Source organism: Arvicola amphibius, chromosome 1 (assembly GCF_903992535.2).
Source record: "Arvicola amphibius chromosome 1, mArvAmp1.2, whole genome shotgun sequence".
Lineage (NCBI taxonomy): Eukaryota > Metazoa > Chordata > Mammalia > Rodentia > Cricetidae > Arvicola > Arvicola amphibius.
In genome coordinates, this window is record NC_052047.1 from 105,577,556 (window position 1) to 105,597,726 (window position 20,171).

At 36.2% G+C, this 20,171-nt stretch overlaps 2 protein-coding genes across 2 annotated transcripts; one reads left to right on the forward strand and one right to left on the reverse strand.

Moving 5' to 3' along the window:
- Positions 1-1,043: 1,043 nt before the first annotated feature.
- On the reverse strand, positions 1,044-2,111 carry LOC119819357 (olfactory receptor 51G2-like). Its single transcript, XM_038337560.1, has one exon. The coding sequence runs from the start codon at positions 2,109-2,111 to the stop codon at positions 1,044-1,046; it is 1,068 nt and encodes a 355-aa protein (XP_038193488.1).
- Positions 2,112-17,307: 15,196 nt separating this feature from the next.
- LOC119819430 (olfactory receptor 51I2-like) lies at positions 17,308-18,261 on the forward strand. Its single transcript, XM_038337675.1, has one exon. The coding sequence runs from the start codon at positions 17,308-17,310 to the stop codon at positions 18,259-18,261; it is 954 nt and encodes a 317-aa protein (XP_038193603.1).
- Positions 18,262-20,171: the final 1,910 nt, after the last annotated feature.

Sequence of the window (20,171 nt, forward strand, 5' to 3'; positions counted from 1 at the left end):
TATTTGCTTCAATATCACCTGAGATACTGTACCATTTTCTGAAATGTGTTAGTTATCAGTGAACTTGCAATAATTAATTATCCAAGCTTTATTTTATCTGATTCAATTTCAAAGGTCCTTATCTCTTTCTCACCTTCCTAGTTCAATCTATTTTGCTATATTAGTTTAGTACAGCTTACTAGGTATAAAGAACTAAGACAAGGCAATGAAGACCAGGCAGTTGCTATATTCTAAGTATTCTAAATATCTATGAGACAAACAGTCAGTTGCATTTAAATGCTGAACAAAATAACAGGAAGATTAATTAAGAGTTTACCCTCAAGAAAACAAGAGGGAACAATCAATGTCTTGTTCATGAAGCAAATTTACTAGAACATGGTCTAGAGAGATGGCTCAACAGTTAAGGATTGCTCTGTAGCCAACTGAACCCAAGTTCAGTTCCCAGTACCTATATCAAGTAACTAACAACCATCTGTAACTCCAGCTCTAAAGAACTCCAGATCTGACATCCTTTTCTGGCCTTCATGAGCACCTACACACTGGAGCATGCAATACACACATACACTCAATTAATAAAGTTTAAAAGCTATTGGAAAAGTTCTGAGAACATTAAATTCACATTATTTCATAAGGAACTGTATAAATGTATTTACATGTTGTCTTTAAATGTCTGGATGGTATATTGAAATAAGTGGTTAGAAAAGAATAGGGTATGAAAGGAAAAGTTAAACTTCTGTGGAATTTTAATGAAATATAGCATGACTTTGTATTTATTGGCTTTTATATCTGTATATAGTTCAGTAAAAAACAATTTAATAGGAAAGGTTGCAGCCACTGGTTCCCTCCCACTTCTCCGACCTCCCCTTTACTTCCTTTCTGTCCAAGATTCAGTCCCCTTCTGTTGGCCCTTCAGAAAAGAGCAGGCTTCCAAAAGATGACAGTCAAAGAGGGGAAAACAAAATACAATAAGACAAGGCAATCCAATAGGAGGAAAAGAGTCCCAAAAGAAGGCCGAAAAGTCAGATATATACCTGTTTCCACTGTTAAGAGACCCACAGAAATTCCAAACTAATAACAATAAAATGTGCAGACACCTGGCGTAGGCAGGCATGTTTAACATTACATAAATTTTCATAATTTATGTTATAGATGTGACATGAGCTTTTTTGTTGTTTTTTTATAATGAACAGCTTCTTAATTTTGTCTCGGATCTGCTTGGTTTTTACCACATAGACAATGGGGTTCATCACAGGAGGAATTAGGAAGTGCATGTTGGCTAGAGTCACATAGACATGTGAGGGAAGCCTCGGGCCAAAACGGTGCAGCATGGACAGACAGATCATGGGTGTGAAGAAGAGGACCACGGCACATAGGTGAGAGATGCAGGTGTTGAGAGCCTTGAGGCGGCCACTGTGGGAAGCCATCCTCAGCACTGTTCTCAGAATCAACACATAGGAGAGGAGGATGAGGAGAAAGTCAAGTCCCATGGTGGAGATCATTACAAACAGCCCAAAGATACTGTTGACCCTAGTATCGGAGCAGGAGAGCTTTATGATGTCAGGATGCAAACAGTAGGAATGGGAAAGTACATTGGAGCAACAAAAGCGCAGCCTCCTCAAGAGGATGGGGAGAGGTAGCTGCACAGTTAGGGTTCGGACAACAATAGCCAATCCTATTCTGGCAATCACAGTGTTTGTGAGAATGGAGTGATAGTGAAGTGAGTGTGAAATGGCCACATACCTGTCAAAGGCCATGGCCAGAATGACAGCTGATTCAAGGTCTTGGAAAGTGTGAATAAAGAACATTTGGGTGAAACAAGCAGAGGGGGTCATCTCTCTAGCAGCAAGCAAGAAGATCCTTAACATAGTGGGGAAGGTAAAGAGAGAGAGACCCAGATCCGAAGTAACTAACATGGCCAAGAAAAGATACATAGGAACATGGAGAGTCTGCTCCCACCAGATAGCAATTATGATGGTCATGTTGCCCACCATAGTAATGAGAAACATGGCACAGAATGGTATGGATATCCAGATGTACAGAGTCTCCAGTCCTGGGATGCCAGTAACCAGGAAGGTGAAGAAGACAGAGTTGGTGCTGTTGGCAGGAAGCATACCTCTCCTGTAAGATGTCTTGTCTTAGAACAGATGCTGAACCCTGTCTCTATAAGCTTTGTCCATTAAATACGTATTGAACTCATCCTCATGAAGTCATGAATTTCCCTTATTGTTTTTGTGATAAAAGGTTTTATGACATTTCCTATTGATTAAGTTGAACCTAATAAAGACTAATTCTTTTGTTGAACAACTTTTCCAGGCGTGATAAATTACTGAAGGAAAAAAATAAGTGTTTTTAGTTAACTCAAGTCATAACACTGATACAATGACATTTTAAAATGAAGAACTCAGAACTTACCAATCACTAAATTCCCACTCAATAATCAAAATGCACACTCTAATGAAACCAGTGCACTATTCTGTGTGGTTTCTACAATCCTGGTGATAATTAAAAATGATAGATCAGCAGATTGGTTGTTCATAGAATTATAGAACTTTTATGTAATTGGGATTTAAATCAGTATTTTAGGCATAACAGGCAAAATTTTACCTACTAAGCAGGGAACCCAAGCACCAAATCTGAGAGTTACCATTGTTTTTTTAACCTGTTTATAAGTTTTTTGTTGACTGAAGTGCAAAAACTAAAAAGACACAAATGTAAATATTTTTATTCATGTTAATATAGTTATCCGGTTTTCCCTCATGAGCTTGCCTCTCATTTAGGATGTATTCTTGCTTTTATAACAATTCTTTTTACTTGCATTTTACAATGGATATACAAAATAGTTTATGACAGACTTGGACTTTCTTATTGTCATCTCTCCATCACCAATTTTAAGAAGTGCTCTGACAAGTGGCATATCATTCCTTAATATAAACATGGTTTCTAAAATCACTTACCATGGAAAATAAGACAAATATTTCTATATTATTCAAAATGTATCTATAGTTGAAGATTCTATAGACTCATTCATATAACATATAGACTAATTTCATAGTGAATTTTTTAGTTTTGCAATTATCAATGTACATATCATAGGGACTATTGAACGTAATAATAAGAAGTTCAATTTTCATCAGTATGTCAAAGCAAATAATACTGTGACTTATTTACAGATGTTCTTCAGTATTGATCATTTACTCTTTATTCAGGCCAATAATGCATATGTTTTTCAGCCACATGCTTAATTCTAAAATATAATTTGTGGTAATGGCAAAAATTAAATCTGGTTTCATTAAATAGGTAAGTACCAATAGAAAGTAAATCACAAAGTATTTATGAAATGATTCCACTATCACTATCTTCATTAACAACAATATATTTAATTTAGAAAAAAGTTCTAGACATATTTAAATCTTCTCAAGTTTTCAAAACGTATTCTTCTCTCTTTCCATCTTACATTTCTTTCCATGTTTCTAAAGTTAAACACACAACATGCATCCGGTGTTCCCTTTTATAAGCATTGATACTATGAACAATAAACTCTAGACATCTGGTTCTTCTCCTGTCCACCAGCCATATATTCCCTGCTGTTATTTTTGATGGAGATTATATTGAGAAGTCTTCATTTCGTGCATGAGAGCATACACTTCCATTTTACTCTTAGTTTTTCTATGTCTTATTTAAAATCCCTTTTGAATCTGGGTTCTGATGGAGAAAGAGCATTAAGGAAAACCACAGAAACAAGACTTAAATTCTGAATTTCCTTTTTCTGATATTAGTTATGAAATATTTCAGGGGCCTGCTGACTAATTTCTCCATCCATTTACCACTTCACAGATCAAGATATCCATCTGCATCAGTTTAGATGAGATTCAGAAGTGATTGCTGTGATTAAATTTTATTTTACAAGCTCTCTGGAAAGTAAATGGTCAGAGATGAAATCCAACAGTAGCCTCAGAAAACTGGTGGGCACTGCTCCTTTAATGGAGAATGGCTCTGTATCAGGGAATATGGACTAGAATAGCATAGCAAGTTTGATAAGAATATGCCCAGCCAAGTCTCATACTTGCAAGTGGGCCTCATAATTAAGTTTCTTCTTGCATCTAAATTCTAAATGGTGTTTTCTTTTGCTTAGATATCATTTTGAGAAGACTTTCTGTATCTGTGTTTTCGGGTATAAAGGGAGTCTTACATTCAGTAAGGAGCTGAGGCCTGTGGTCAGCATTACCATGTGGACAGACCTCCAATTCTCCACTTCAGGAATAGCTGCCTCATTCTATTTGTTGTGCTATCATTACCTAAACATCTCAGACATTTGATATAATCAACAATGGATGGTTTTCCTGAAGACCCCTCCCCAGGCCCCGGTTATTCCTCCGACTTGATTGGATAGTTCTGCACTCACTACTTTATCCATAGTCTCGTTGATCGAAATTTCATTTTCAGAGTACACTCAGTTTTCCTCTCACCTGGCATCTTAAAGTGGCATGCTCCCCAGGGTTCTGTAAGGACAGCTTTCCCTTCTGTGTTGAAGATCACTAACACTCATGATCTGAATTCAGATGCTTATTATGTGTTCAGCTCTCCCCTGAGACTTAAAATCTCCCTAGACCCCCTTTTACTTAATGGGAGAGTCAAATTTTGCTTTCTTACTCCCCAGAGACACTACTATAAGAATGGCCCAGGCACCAAGTGGGTCTTTTTTTCATCATTAAGCGATTGTAGTTACCAAGGTTGTATTAGCTCAGTTCTGTTAGAAATCAGTTTACTAATGAATTGTATATTTCTGGAAAATTCATTTAATTGAAAATTTTCCATTGAAATCTTCATTGTACTTTGATTCATTTGAGCAGCTTCAATCAAAACACTATTTTATTCTCCTAGAAATTATATCAGGATTCGGAAGCAATTCACTCCTTTTGTCTCTGTCTCCCTTCTTTAGCCCATATACTTCTTACAAACGTCAGTGCCAGCAGATCTTTTTTACATAGTATTTTATGTGTCTCTAAGGATAGTTTCTGTAACTTCCTGTAACTTTATGTGAATCTAGACTAAAGAAAACAGAAGCCTTGAAACAACTAATGACAATATCATATTCCTGGAAGTGGAGAATCTCTCTAAAGTGATATGGACTAGGCGATCTTAAGAAGCATTATTTTCTGGATGAGGCTTCTATAATTGATGTTAATTAAGCTCATCCTCAATCTGATCACAGGGGAAGGCCAACTAAGGCACCCTCTATACTATTGTTTAGATTCTTATCTGGGGTCATCCTTGTGAATTCCTGGGAATTTTCCTAATGCCAGGTTTCTTGTTAGCCCCATAATGGCTCCTTCAGTCAAGACACCTCTTTCTTTGTTCTCTCCCTCTTTCCCTTCCTCCAACTCAACCTTTCTGGTCCCTCTTTTTCTCCTCCTGCCTCTTCTTCTACCTGCTCATTCTGTTTTCACTCTCCATCCTCCCCCTACACTCCCAGTTTACTCCGAAGATCTCGTCTATTTCTGCTTTCCTGGGGGATTTATGTATGTCTTTCTTAGGGTTCTCTTTGATACCTAGTTTCTCTGAGGTTGTGGTCTGTAGTATGTTTATTCTTTGCTTTATGTCTGATTTTCACTTATGAGTGAATACATACTATATTTGTCTTTCTGAATCTGGGTTACCTCACTCAAGATAGTTTTTCTAGTTCCATCCATTTGCCCGAAAATTTGAAGAGCAGATCTAGAGACCCATAGCTAACCACTGGGCTGAGCTCCCTAGGTACAACCAAAGAGGGAGAAGAAATAATAAGAACAAAGGGTCAAGACCATGTTGGGGAAACCCATAGAATCAGCTGACCTGAACTAGTGGGAGCTCACTGATACAGAACTGACAATTGGGAAACCTTCATAGGACTGAACTAGGCCCCATGAAGGCAGGTGATAATGGAGGAACTTGGGCAGTATGTAGCAGTAGGACCAGGATCTAACCCTAGTGCACTGACTTTGTGGAGCCCATTCACTGTAGACAGATACCATGCTCGGCATAGGGGGAGGGCCTTGGTCCTGCCTCAAGAAGATGATGGGACAAACTTAGTTGAGTTCCTAGGGATGAGTGGATAGAGGGTGGGGTGGGAGAAGGAGAGAGCAAAAGCAGGAGAGGAGGGAGGGGTAACTGGAATTGGTGTATTAAATAAATAAATAAACTAATAGATAAATGAATAAAAATAAATAAATTCTACAAAAACATTATTTTTGGGCTGTTGAGATGGCTAAGAGTTTAAAAACACTGACTTCTCTTTCAGAGATTATGAGTTCAATTACCAGCAACCACATGGTGGCTCACAACAATCTCTAATGTGTCCCAGTGCCTTCTTCTGGCATGCAGGCATACATGGAGAAAGAACACTGTATACATAACAATAAGTAAATCTTTTTTAAAAAAAACAAAAAAGCATCATTTTCATATACTTTTCCAAAAACATTTGTCATAACTGTATTAATAAAGAAATAAACAAATTATTTTAAGTTAACAAAGCAATTAAATATGTGCTGCATAAAACAGTATAAATATATTAAGTTAGCTAGAGTAATTTGATAATGAGTCAATGTATGCATATTAGAGATTTTGTAGTGAGAATATTTAAAATCTAGTTTACCAATTTTCAAGCACAGTTGCCTGTCATTCCCATGGTATTTAGTATATTTCTCAAAGCTTCTCTTTTGTTGTAAATATTGTAGCTTGACTCATGTCTGTGCAATTCTCACCTTCCAGTCATATGTAACCGAAATTCTATTTTCGGCTTCTCTGAGTATTTTTACAGATACTAAATATGCAACATTTGGTTTTGTTACTCTTATTATTATAAAAGGACATAGAAAAATATAAAATTATAACTGTTGATGGTCTGTACAATGGTAATTTAAAATGTGTATAAAGCATGCCATTTAACACTGGGCAAAGGTAACTGTATCCACAAACATTTGTCCTTTACCTATGATTAAAAAAAAACCTCAAAGTTTTAGTTTTAAACATATATTAGAGGGAGGAAAAAGGAAGGAAAAAAGATGCAGTTATAATTTTTAAAAGAGAAAATGTTACATAACATATACAGTACATTATTGTTGGTTCCTGGCTGCCCAGCTAGCTTAGACCCAAAATCACACAGAAACTATATTATTTAATTCACTGCTTGGCCCATTAGCTCTAGCTTCTTATTGGTTAATGCTTACATTTTAATTTAACCCATTTCTATTAATCTGTATATTACCATGAGGTCATGGCCTATCGGCAAAGTTTCAGCATGTCTATCTCTGGTGGCAGCTCTATGGTGTCCCTCTGACTCGGCTCTTCTTTCTCCCACCATTCAGCCTAGCTTTCCCTGTCTACCTAAGTTCTGCTTTGCTTTAGGTTTTAAAGCAGTTTCTTTATTCATTAATGGTAATCACAGCCACACAGAGGGAAATCACACATCACCTCCCCTTTTCTGTTTAAATAAAAAGGAAAATTTGAACTGTAACAGTAAATTACGTATAGCAAAACATGTATAAAATAAGAATTATAGTTACAATATTATATCTACCCTTATCTTTTATCATAACTAAGGAAAGCTATAAACTATAAATTCTTCAATTCTATCAAAGACTCCAGAAGTATATGATATTACCTAAGTAAACAGGAAGTACATTGTAAGTAACTCCAAAACTCCAGAAATGACAGAGAAGCACTCTCCCTGCCTGAACAGTCACCCCAAAATTTTCTGTACTGTTGGGGCACCCATCTTCAGTCTACTTGCCCACAGTATCTAGCAGACTTTTTCTGTGAATCAGGAAATTTTAAAGACAGTTCTGCTTATCTTGGCAGTTTATCAGTAATTTCTTCCGTGTCGTGCAGAATATCTGGCAGACTCTTTCACTGAAGCGGAATCCTGAAGGATCATTTCACCTTTAGGCAAGTTCAGCAGTCATTTCTTGTGGGGTCCTGCATGTCTAGTTCACCAGTTCCCAGGCAAGAGCAGTTTCTTGCCCAAATGGCTAACCAACTCCATAAGGGGCCTCTTCAATGCCCATCTTCCTCTTGAATTAGCTTTTGCTTGCCAGGAGTAGATGTGTCTCATTGTCATAAAAAGTATTAAAACTTAATACTTTAATTTTTTAAAAGTATTAACTTAAAACATTTGAATGCCATATTCTGAGGTCTCTGAAAGATTTGAAGAATAACCTATCTAACTGAAATATATTTTATATATTTAGAAAACCTAACTAACAGGACTACAAGCTTCACTATTATAGATGACTATCTACTAACCTATATTTTTAATTAGACATTACATTTTTAAATTGAGTTGTATAAACACAATACCTTAACAAAGAGCAGAAATATATCATATAACAAAATATACCTAAAACTTGTAATAATAAACCAGATCCATACCAATGCAAAGTATCCATCTCTATAGCATATCCCCTTTAAATGTAAAGAAACATTTACAAACAATATTGGGAATATGAGCATAGTTTTTTCCATACTGCTTCCTGCTGATTTTGGGTGTACTAATTTTGGTGGGATTCATGCTGACCTTCGGGGGTCTTGTCCATCAAACCACATCAGTTGGAAGCAATCCACATGTCTCATTCTGTGGAAATAGGAGAAAACCTCTTTTCCAAAGCAACATATCCTTAGACCCAAATTTCAAAGTCATGATACCTTTATTAATATACATGCTGGCTTAGCTTAGCAGCCTATACAATGGGGTACATACATACTAAGTACAGTCTCTCTGTACTGTAGCTCCTTCACAGTCAAAACATTCAAAGATAAGACAATAATATACACAATCCAGACTCTGTGTGAATTTTCCATTTTTGGTGTGGCTTATTTTTCTTTACCCCTTTTAATATATGACTATCCTCTTTTTCTTCTCTCTCCCAGGCCTACATGGATTTATCCAACATTGTGACTGTTAGAGTCACATCTGGATTTGTCTTTATTGCATATCTATAATTCTTTATTGTCCAAGAACACTTTTTAAAATGCCAAGTATTCTTAAAACTTAAGCTTCATCATTACTAGGTTATATATGGTACTTCTGCCTACCCTTCCCAGTCCAGCATAGGGAGGCACTTGTGCCTCTGAGCGCACACACCACCCTACATCCAGGTATACAGCCAGTCTATGTTGCCCACAGTCAAGCCGCATCATGCTTCACACAAACCCCATTCAAATGTTTGGTTTCCTGAAAGAGTCAGAGTTTTGTGCTAGCAGCATGGCCCATGGCCAGGAAGCTGCCATTTTGAAACAGCACAGCTGATTACCACTGAATCAGTAAGACCTCTCTTAAAGGAGCGCCGCAGCATGCCACCCCAAGCAAAGCCCTTTAAAAAATGCAGCTAAACTTGTTTTTTTAGTGTCTACAAGTCCTTTCAAGGCACTCTCAGATTTTATGGGTGAGTTGTAGTTACCCCTGTTGGTATGCCAATCTGAAGAAGGAGAGAGGCCTGCTTGTTGGTTCTTGCCTGCCTGGACTAGCTTAGACCTGAAATCACACCAGAAGCTGTACTATTAAATTAATGCTTGGCCCATTAGCTCTAACTTCTTATTGGCTAACTCTTACATCTTAATTTAAACCCAATTTCTATTAATCTGTATATCACCACGAGGTCATGGCCTACCAGCAAAGTTTCAGCATGTCTATCTCTGGGGTGGCGGCTCTATGGTGTCCCTCTGACCCTGCCCTTCTTTCTCCAGCATTCAACCTAGCATTCCCTGCCTACCTAAGTTCTGCCTTGCTAAGGTTTAAAGCAGTTTCATTATTCATAATGGTATCACAGCACACAGAGGGACTCTATATCACATTACCATTATACCTAGCCTCCTATGTCCATCAGCATTATCTGAACTTTTTCCATCTGCACAGAGTAGTTCTCCTTCCATCAGATGTTCTGATTAAAGCGGATTAAATTGAAAACACAGCATCAGATAACTTATGCAAACATATAGATTGATCACTTCCAAAAATTAAATAAGACTAGTTGTTATTCTTACATCACTTTGGTAAGGTTCAACAAGAAGACACTGATATAAATGTGTGTTAAGCAATATGTGTATGGGTGTTCATATTTTCCCTTGAGACACAACAAATAACTGATGTATTAAAAGCCTTACAGAATTCAGGAAAAAGCTTAACTTTTCAAGGTCATTTCCCAATGGAAACAAACAGCAACATCTAAATATAGTTTGAAATACTCCTTCTATTCCCAGCAACAGTAATGATAAGCTATAGATCTCATAAATTGTTTATATATGAACTGTGGAACAAAAATATTTCTACCTATTTTTAATTTGCTCAGAGAAATTTTCTCAGAGAGAAAGACACCAATAAGCAATAATGCCACCAAGTGTTTCATTATGGTTTTGAGTATAAAGTTGATCCATCAGTATGCCTTCTAGAGAAATGAGTGTTTGTCTTTTACCTTTTTAGAAAAACTTCACTATAAATTTTCAAACATCTTAGTTATCATGCAAAAATTTTTACTTAATAAGACTACTTTTTTATCTTTTATAATATGGTCTCCTCCAAGTCTGAACTCTGATGACTTGGTTCTTTGCTACTTAGATGTTAGTTACCTTATAACAAACAGCTTAAACTTCTGTGCCCAGGTTCCAAACTGCATCAATATCAATATTTGGTTCACCAATAAAGTGCTTTGAAACCTAAGTCCGTGTTTTCCTTTAGAGCTACCTGTCAGTTTTTTAAAGAAATGTGTTGCAGATCCTCTTTCTAAGTTTTCAACTCTCTGAAGTCTTCCTTTTAGATTGCTCATTAGCTCATTTAACATGGATGCACACATAAATCTGTTTTCATCAAGCTCCCAAATGCCAGCTTCATTACAAGCAATTATTAATTAATAAACACCTCTTTTAAAAAGCAATCTTTTTACATTGCAATTGAAACTGGGAGGGTTTCCCTCATTGAACTTGTAGAAATGTGTATCTTTCTATGCCATTGATTAAAATCAGTGAATCTGTAATAGAATGAAATAAAGAAGAGGGCAAAAACAAGGGAAGATGTCCATCATGAGTTCATATAAGTCCTGTCATTAGGAGGGTCAGCCAAGTTTGTCCATTCAGCACCTTAACATTGCAAGATGATGGCACCTATGGATCTCAACTAGTCACAATATAATTGAAAAGAAAAACCCTCAAGACATTTTGAAGCACAATTTGTGGGGTTATTTTTGGACCCACATTCAAAGCTATCTTGGGCCATGTGTAATCTGTGGGACTCAGGTAGGAAAGGCTCTCCACAAGGGAGGATTTCATTTTGAGTTATTTACTATCAGTCTATGGGACTTTTCCTCAGCTTTGTCTTTTCTCCAAGGAGAGCCTAGTCAGCAAGTAAGTTCTTTTCCAAGTATTTTATTTTCTAAAACATCAAATATTTACTGAATCCGACATTGAGATAGCCAGTGATTTTCTTAAAGAGCAAATATCTCAGCTATACAAGCAATGAAACGTCCCCAATGCTATCAAACATTTTTTTTGCAGTACTGTCCAAGTTAAGTAGGTACATGAAACATAATTCAGAATTAAATCAAGTTCTTATAAAACATTCCACAACTAAATAAGTTTTATTCATGCAAGTAAAAAAAAGACAAATATGACCTGACTTGTAGAAGGAAACCTTCAAAATATTTTTTATTGTGCTATAGGAATAGAACATTCTATAGTTTACATTAATCTATATAATTGTATAGACTAATTTGAGTCTATGAAATTATTATCTAGTATTTTGTACCTTTATAAATAGCAACAATCTTATAAATCAATAGAAACATCTGTTGAAAAAGCAATAATAGTTTTTATGTTCATTAATTTAGTTTGTTGCTAATTTTATATTACCACAGGTTTGTTCTGATATTTTCTCCCTTCACCCCCATTTATCTTCCTTCTATTCCCATTACCAACAAACCCATCCCACACTATGCTCCCCTATTTCAGACTCCTTCCCAGATTTATAACTTTGGGTTGTTTTGGGACCTCTTTGCTTTAGCCAGGGCCATTTGTTAAACTTTTTCATTAGAGATATTTATTAGAGCTTGTTGGGGGCCCCACTAGACACAAAACTAAAGGCATTATCCTCACTTTTCCTTACTCTCTCAGTAGCAAAAATTGCAGATAAAGCCTCAATGATCTCCATAGACCCTGCCAATGAACAGTATTCAGGCATTGCCAGGAATGGGCTCAGAGTACAATCGACTATTATTGTTGTTGTTGTTGTTAATTTTTGAGATTATAATTAAATTGTTTCCTCCTTGCCTTCCTTTCCTCCAGTCCCTTCCATATACCCCTACTTGCTCCATTTCAAATTCATGGCCTCTTTTCCACCCATTGCTGTTACATGCATATATGTTTATGTTCATACTCATATAAATACAAAAAATCATCTTCATGTATCATTTATACTTTTGGATAACCAATTGGTATGTTCTTTACATTAGTAGGAATTTTACTTAAACACTTAAGTGGAGCTGGATCATGGTGGTGCATGTGTTTAATTCTAGCACTCAGGAGGCAGAGGTAGGTGGATATCTGTGAATTGAGTATGGTCTACTACAAAGTGAGTTCTGGGACAGTCTGGACTGTTTCACAGAGAAACCCTGTCTTGAGGGAAGAGGCGGGGAGAACCTTAAATGGAAAATGTAATGATATTTAGGTGACGTAAATTCTGAATTTACAAGAACACAGATAATAAACGAAAGTGACTTGATGTGAGGAAGATCACTGGAGAGTTATGAGAGATGTTTCTGTGATATTATCCTGTGGGATAGTGAAGGAAAAAGCTGAGGACAGAGTAAGTGTAGGTATTTTTCACATTACAGAAAACTCAAAAGTAATGGTTTCAGAGTTTTTAAAAATGTTTTGTGAATTTCCATAAACTGTTAAGATAACAGATAAATTATCTAAGGCTTTTATAAGGAGAAATTCTAAAATTCAAATAGAAAATAAACTTGTTAATTCAGCCAGGTGATTTAAAGTGGTATATTTAATATCATTACATTAAATTTAAGACATCATTCCATGTTAATCTCAGAGGGGAGAAGCAGATAAGTGTACTTCAAAGTCACATGAAATCATGTATTGACATTGGATGTCATATACTCACATATTTTTAGTAAGACTTCTCCTAAGCAATCTCTTACCTATTTAAAAGATCACTAATCCTAGATGCTTGGCCGCATCTATGAATACATTTACACATTTTCACTTCAATTTGCCTTTCATACAATAAAGGAAGAAACTGGTCAGATCTTCCTTTTCTACTAAAATGATACTTATCCCTCCCTCCAGTACAACAGCTTAGTAAGACAGATCTGTAAGAAAAGCAGGCTTCTCCTCAAATCCCCTGGAACAAAGATAAATTTAAAGTTTTTTTGCCTAGGATAGTTAGGAATTCCCTGAACTTTTAAAGTCTCAGTAGAGCTTGTCAGGCACCTGGGAGACCCTGAGTCTATAAATCAGTAATAAACCCTTGAGGTAAGATTCTTCCTCTCAATATTGAGTGAAGAGCTTCCTGACTCAAAGAGGAGAACCCTGCAACAGATGCTTCTGAACAAGAGGAGGCTGGCTACTACCACAGAGTGAGTGAAGTATTCTGGGAAGAAGTGATAGCTGCTACTGAGCTCTGAGAAAGTTCACTCAAACAGTGCTGTATGAAACCACCACTTCTCATTTAATTCAGTGACTAAGAAAAACCACATACACCAGTAATTTGTTTTCCATGACAAAAATGATCAAAACTAAAGGGAGTGTATTGTTGAGTTATAAAGTGTTTGGTTTGGAAACTGTATTAGAGAATTTGATGTTTGAGTAAATAATTAAAATTACATTATTGATTAGTTGTATTTTATATGTACTATTTATTGTCTTTGCCAATAGCTAAGGAGTCAGTGCTCTGAGTTCACACCGTTTTTTAGAAAGCTGAATGGGAACTGTGGTTTTTGGTTTTGCTTTATTTTGTTTTGTTTGACAACTTTTCTGAGAGTCATTCTTCAAGCATGCGTGACAATTATATAACCCATTAATCCAATCCAGTGTGTACCATAGACAACGCCACATGCTTAGGGAGAAACCTCATCACTCAGCAGTTAACCCAAAGAAAGCCCTTTCTTTCATACAAATATTTCACTCATGCTTTCTAATGGTATCTGTTATTTTATTCACAAATTTAAAGATATTCAAATATTCAAATTGCAACCAGGACTATGCCAAGCCAGATTAAAACTGCCAGTTTAAGAAGCGGGATTTATCTGGGTAGGGAGCTCTTCCGGCCACCTGATAGTTTCAATATTGCATAATGCTTCTGTTTAACATTTTCATAACGTTGGTAATTGTCTCTAACAGGTGACTTCTCACTCAAAGGGTGAGTGAGAACCTGTGTAATATTATAGTTTGACTTTGAGGAGGAAAAGCTGTATAGCTCTATAAAGAATATTTTATTTAGTATCTACATATCCTTATCCCTTAGGTTTATTTATACAAACTATCAATAGTATACACTTAGTCTATGTGTCTATAGAAACTCCATTACTATGATCCAGTAAATATGTTGCAACTTTACCACTGGAATGTGGAGCTAGTTAAATTAATTAACACAGAGTTTTCATTATTTTATTTTTAACTGAAAATTTTATTCTTATTTTTTCTTTTATTTCCATATATATCTCTGAGTATTTCTTCAGTATTTGTTTATTTATATTGCCATTTTCTCTCACCCATTATTTTTTAAGCTAAAATTAGTGACCAGGAACAGGGAAAAATAAGCTTATTTTTGTACAATACTCTAAAAAATATGAATGATGCATAAAGATGATTTATATATTTTATATGTTATATATGTATGTATATGGATATAATATGTCTATATCTAGAATCTAACTCATACACAATTCACAGTAGTATATTATGCATCATCTTAATGAGTTCATGTATATGTATACATATATAGTTTTAATCACACCTTAGGCTTAGTATATATACAGTTTTTCTGATTTACAAAATTACATAGAATTTTATTTGCAATATCTGAAATTTATTTAGAAAATTTGTTTTAAACTGAATTCTATGGCAGGACAAAAAAACATTGCTAATTGATTAACCTTTAGAAAGTGCACTAATTTCTTTTTCACTCTTATTTCATAGAATTAATCCACATAACAACATTAAAATACAGCACTATAATTGCAAACTTTAACTAACAGAAATAAAATATTGTTGACATAAGCTTACTAAGTTCAATCACTTGAATTAAGTCAAATTTATATACATTTATAAAATACCGTTGATAGTAATCACATACAGATTTCAGAAAATGTGTCAAAAACACTCAAAGAGTTGTAAAAGCAAAATATTTTAGTATGAGTAAGAGGGGATAAAAATATAATCATAATTCCACCGCTTTTGTAACTATAGAACTAAAAGCTGTTAATCCTGTCAGGTGATGAGATGATGTTCTTTGGAGGAGATAAAATTGTGGTTATTTAAAAATTAATAAAATTTAGCCAGGCGGTGGTGGCGTACGCCTTTAATCCCAGAACTTGGGAGGCAGGGGCAGGCGGATCTCTGTGAGTTCGAGACCAGCCTGGTCTACAAGAACTAGTTCCAGGATAGGCTCCCAAACCACAGAGAAACCCTGTCTTGAAAAATCAAAAAAAAAATTTAAACAGAATTTTACTCAATGGGTATGAAAGATACAAAGAAAAGATGGCCCAGCTTCAGCATTGGGCTTGAGGGAATGAGTAAATTAACAAACTGAGAAAAGAATATAAACTTAGAATTTATGAGCAATGAATTTATCAGTATTAATCTCTACTGAAGTAATTTATTCTGCTATTTCTGTTTTCAAGGCTACACAAGTCAAATAAAAATAGTCTCATTCAAACAGGAAAATCAGCATAAAAAGTTAACTAAAGACAAACCTCTCATGCATTGCAAATCACAATTCAAATCCATTACAATTCTTCCTGACTTCTTATCCTCATAACCACAAAGCAAATAATCAGGCATTTCATGGATGATCAGCTCACTCATTTTTCTGAAAAAATACAAAAAGTCTATGCAGATTTATAAGGGTTAAAATAACTAAAAATAAACTATGTATTGTACAATGTACATGCAAAGAGATCTTTGAGTGTGGCAAGAGTGGAAGTATACATCAGGGATTTTGGACTTGGAACAGAGGAAACATTGAGAATAATATTTAAACACACATGTCAGTGTGGATTGCAGAGCTTTGTTAGTTCAGTCACTATAATGAGGGTGATCTACAAGGTCTAATAGTTGAGAGTGTAAGACACAGAAGCCCGAGCTTTATTCTTGACATTAGAAAGTTCTGAACTCAGACTCTAGTAGTTTCACAAACATGCAGTCATTTTTTTTTTAGGAATCAGTTAAAGGGCAGGATTATGGAAGAAAGCAATTTTCCTAACAGTTCACCGGTGGTTAACATGTATAACCAGCCACATTCCTTACAACCTGTTGCTCCCAGTCTCTCTAATCAGCTGTCCTTGGATTTGTTGCTTTATGTCTTCATGTATTTTAGGTAAAGCAGCATTCATACTTTGTTTTTCTCTTTGTTTTCATAGTGAGCAATTCCTGCTGTTTTGTCTTTCAGTGATTTCTTCCTTTTAAAATGTAAATTGTATAGATCTTTGTAGTTAAATTTTTTTCCTTTTTTTTTTTTTTTTTTGGTTTTTCGAGACAGGGTTTCTCTGCAGCTTTTTTAGAGCCTGTCCTGGAACTAGCTCTTGTAGACCAGGCTGGCCTCAAACTCACAGAGATCTGCCTGCCTCTGCCTCCCGAGTGCTGGGATTAAAGGCGTGCGCCACCACCTCCTGGCTTTGTAGTTGATTTTTTCATTTAACAATAAATGTATAATCATTTTCTTCTCAGTTTTTTGGCTATCATAAATAGTGCATAGAAATAATTCTAAGTATATCTTTTATTAACATGTATTTTTCAATTCTATTAAACAAATTCAAAGTAATGCAATCACTGGGTAAATAATCAGGAAATCGTAAATCTGTTTACTTTAAAAGAGACTGCCAAATCATTTTCCATAAAGACTGTACAATTTTATATCCTCTCATCATTTTCTAAGAATTCTAATTGTCCCACAATCTCTGCCTATAATTGGATGACAATGTTTGAAATCCCCATGCTTCAATTTTGCTATTCCATGTATAAAATTTCCATTTTACTTTAACTGAGTTTTAAAGTTCTCTGATTCGATTTCTCTTTTGTAGAACTGCGAGTGTCCTGAATTCCAATCTCGCCATGTCAGGTCCGAGTAATATGTCAGATTGGCCCACTTTTTCCTTCATTGGGATTCCTGGTCTAGAGGCTGCACATATGTGGATCTCCATCCCTTTTTGTCTCCTGTACCTGGTAGCACTTGGGGGCAATGTTCTACTCCTCCTTCTAGTTAGAGCAGAGCAGAGCCTTCATGAACCCCAGTTTTATTTCTTGGCTATGTTAGCCCTTACTGATCTAGGCCTTTCATTGTCAACAATGCCTAGTGTCTTGGCCATCTTCTGGTTTGATATCCATGATATCGGTCTGGATGCCTGTCTGACTCAAATGTTCTTTATCCACACTCTCTCCTCTGTCGAATCAGGTGTTCTGGTGGCCATGGCTTTTGACCGCTTAGTGGCTATCTGTGCTCCACTAAACTATTCAAGGATCCTGACTCACCAAACTGTTGTCTGCCTCAGTGGTGCTGCCTTCATACGAGGGGCCACGCTATTGGCCCCACTGCCTTTTTTCCTCAGGACATTTCCTTTCTGTGGCGCCAACATCCTCTCACACTCCTACTGCTACTACCCGGATATGCTGAACTTGGCCTGCGGAGATGTCACGATCAGTAGCGTCTACGGATTGGTCTGTGTACTTTGTACATTTGCAGTGGATGCAATCTTCATTGTAGTTTCATACGTGAAGATCTTGGGCACCGTGATGAAATTGGGGATCCAAGATCAAAACTGGAAATCCCTGCAAACCTGTGCCTGTCACCTCTGCACAGTGCTGGTGTTCTACTTGCCTCTCATCAGCCTAGCAGTACTGCATCGCTACACGCAGGAAACTTCTCCACTTCTCTATACCACCATGAGCAATGCCTACCTCCTCATGACCCCACTGCTAAACCCTCTGGTGTATAGTCTAAAATCCAGGCAGATCCAAGCTGCCCTCAGTAAGCGATTTGGGGTGCAACGTGTTGTTGCTGGTGAATGAGATTTTTCTAAATATGAGAGACTGCAATGATCTTCAAAATATTACTCAGGCTCTATTATGTGCCAAAGAGTATTATAGGCACCATGAATTCTAACACTAAAAAGGACCCATTTCCATAAATCAGGAAAGTAAGGAGGAGAAGAGGAACAGAAAGCTTTTAAAAGAGCACAAATGTGATTGCTTGTTGATGGATGGTGGAGGTCTGGAATTAAATCAGTAGGACAAATCAGTAGGTCTCTGACTTGAAAGCTACTGGTTTGCGGACTGACTGAAATAATACTACCATGACTGAGAAGTTGACGGATCAAACTCTGTGTGGTATGTAAACCATGAAAGTCTGATTATATAGAGAAACCACCACATAATTCTTGATTTCAATGTTATTTAAGACACTAAAAAATAAAAAAATGATAAATACATGACTATGTATTACAATTACATATTAATTAATGTCCTAATGAGCACTAAAACTAGCTAAATATACTGCCTGAAAAGATATTTTAAAAAGTATAAGAAATGGTTAATCTCATTAATTAAGAATTAATATATTACTCGGACCTTGTTCTGTTTCCAATGCAAGTTTAACACAGGGGTTGGCGTCTAGACTTCCACAACAGAGATGCATCTCTTCTCCAAATTTCCAGAGAGGATAAGCGAATTTGTTGTCAAAGTTAGAGGTGTATGCAAATGAAAAATTATCATTCACGGGTCAAGCTGAGAAGGACAGGAAGAAGAGAAACTCAATAAATAAGCACTCAGCAGAATTGAAAAATAGGAATCTGCATTAAGAAAGTTTTAAGGCTGCTCATGTGTATTGGTTGACTTTAAAAACATACACACAAGTAACATACCAGACTGAGCAGGTCATATTTAGTGATATATATGTGTACACATATGCATATATACATGTAACAATGATTAGTGAAAAAAGATTATGAATTTGAAATAGAACAAGGAGAACTAGATGGGAAAGTTCAGAAGGAGGAATGGGAAGGGGAAATTATTAATTATAATATAATGTTAAAATTAAAAGAGTTAATAAAAATGAAGAGAAAAATTTAAATGAGTTTCTAAAGGATAACTGAAGTCATTGATAACATTTTTAGCATCTGTTTAACACATACAGTGTCTATCAGACAAGGAAGACACAATTGTCATGCAGCTTCCACTCTAGCATTAGAATTAGGACAAAACCTACAATGAGGTAGTCAATGGGACCTGAGTTTGGTTTGACTTGGTATATAAAGTGGGAGGTTGCATGGGGAGACAGTAAGAATTGGGGCCAAGAGCTTCTTGGAAGATAGAGAATTCCATGAATAAAATATTGAAGGGTTGATATTGTTCCCAGTTCCAAAAGCATTCACCTGGTTCTGCTCTGCTGGATATTTACGGGCTAGAGGAGGTGTTCTGACAAGCATTGGGTGTGGCCTTCTTTCTGAGAAAGGGATCATTTGAGAAGCATAAGAGCCACAAAATATAGAAGGTTCTATCTAGAGCAGCTTTACCATCTTATGGTTCAATCATGATACTTTTCTACTTGATGTTTCCTTCTCTACTTGATGCATCCTTCTCGCCAGAAGCTTCATGGCTCCAACTTCCCAAGCAAAAGCAAAGAGATCTGCAACAAGTTATCAGTAGTCACCCAGGGTTTGAAGACAAGAGGCAATTTTTTCTTTGAGGGATTTCTTGCTTGTTTGTAGAATGTATGTGATATCTCTACAGTCAACATTCTGTTAAATGTATTTCTGGGCTATCATCACAAAGATTTTAAACTTGAATATGAATTCACATTTTTTTCTCATTTTTTTATTAAAAATTTCCATCTCCTCCCCTCCTCCTCCCCCTTCCCTCCCCTCCCTTCCACCCGTACCCCCACTCCGCCCCTCTCCAAGACAAAGAGCCATCAGGGT